The 1,255-nt window shown below is 38.9% G+C and overlaps 1 protein-coding gene across 1 annotated transcript; it reads left to right on the forward strand.

The window, feature by feature from the left end:
- Positions 1 to 934, forward strand: LOC127125590 (transcription repressor OFP6). The gene has a single exon (XM_051054372.1). It carries the CDS (start codon positions 131 to 133, stop codon positions 722 to 724), a length of 594 nt encoding a protein of 197 aa, XP_050910329.1. The 5' UTR covers positions 1 to 130; the 3' UTR covers positions 725 to 934.
- The last annotated feature ends 321 nt before the right edge of the window (positions 935 to 1,255 follow it).

Raw genomic sequence — 1,255 nt, forward strand, 5'->3', positions numbered from 1 at the left:
ACCTATCTCCATAAATAAAAACCCTCTTTCTTTACCAACACTATACCATACTTCACCCTTTGACTTAGGCAAACTTCCTCCATTTCTTTCTTCTTTTTCACTCTTTCTCTATCTGTCACAAAACTCAGCAATGTCTAGCTCCAGAAAGAAGGTTCATCTGAACACTGTATCTGTGAAACTAGGCTGTGGAAGCTGCAGAAGACTAAAACTAAGCAACATTTTCAACCCAAAACCCAAACCCAAAAACCCCACTTACCAAAAACACAAACTTTACAATAACCACTACTCTTCTTCCTCAGGTCCTTGGAATGAAGACAAATACGACACTACAAGCACCACAAACACCACAAACACCAACACTGCCACCACATTCTCCCCTCTCTACTCATCAAACCTTTCTGATTCAGAAACCTCCGCGAAGGAGCAGAGAAGAGTTGGAGGTTTAGGAAGAGGTGGAGGAGGAGAAGGTGTGGCGGTCGAGAAAGACTCTGAAGACCCTTATCTTGATTTCAGACACTCCATGCTACAGATGATATTGGAGAATGAGATATACTCTAAGGATGATCTTAGAGAGCTTCTCAACTGTTTTCTTCAGCTGAATGCACCTTATCATCATGGTGTTATCGTTAGAGCTTTTACTGAGATTTGGAATGGTGTTTCTGATAAGAGATCTAGCTCACACAGGGTTCATACAAACCGTACCCGTAAGCCACGTGAATATTAACGGTTTCTGTTGGAAATAGCTGTGCTATGTGCTATGTATTAGGTTGAATGTAGTCCACAGCTATGTCGTAAGAGCTATGGTGTTTACTATGAAGTTGCTAACGTTGTATTGTGCTGCATGTTTTGGCGATTCTCATCCAAGTGTAAAAAATGGAACTCTTGTTTGTCCTAGTTTAAGAATGACAAAGGTTTTAAATTTCATTTTCTGTCATGTAATGATCCTCAATATTGTTTTGGATTTATTGAGATTTTTAATACTATCTTGGTTAATGATGTTTTAAATTATGGCCTACACAATATAACTGGTTTAGAGATTTCAAGTCCATGTGGCATTGTCTTAGAAATGACTTTGAACCTAATTTGTATGTTGAATGGGCATGTTGCGTTGTGTATAGAATACACAATGGATTAGGATCCGTATCCATGCAGTGTGTGGTTGGTTGAGTTAAAGTTTTGGCGTATAGGATATAGTGAAAGTAAATGCTTAGTTTTGATGAGATGGTGGTGGGAAAATATAGACATCGGGATTTGG

Source organism: Lathyrus oleraceus, chromosome 3 (genome assembly GCF_024323335.1).
Source record: "Lathyrus oleraceus cultivar Zhongwan6 chromosome 3, CAAS_Psat_ZW6_1.0, whole genome shotgun sequence".
Taxonomy (NCBI): domain Eukaryota; kingdom Viridiplantae; phylum Streptophyta; class Magnoliopsida; order Fabales; family Fabaceae; genus Lathyrus; species Lathyrus oleraceus.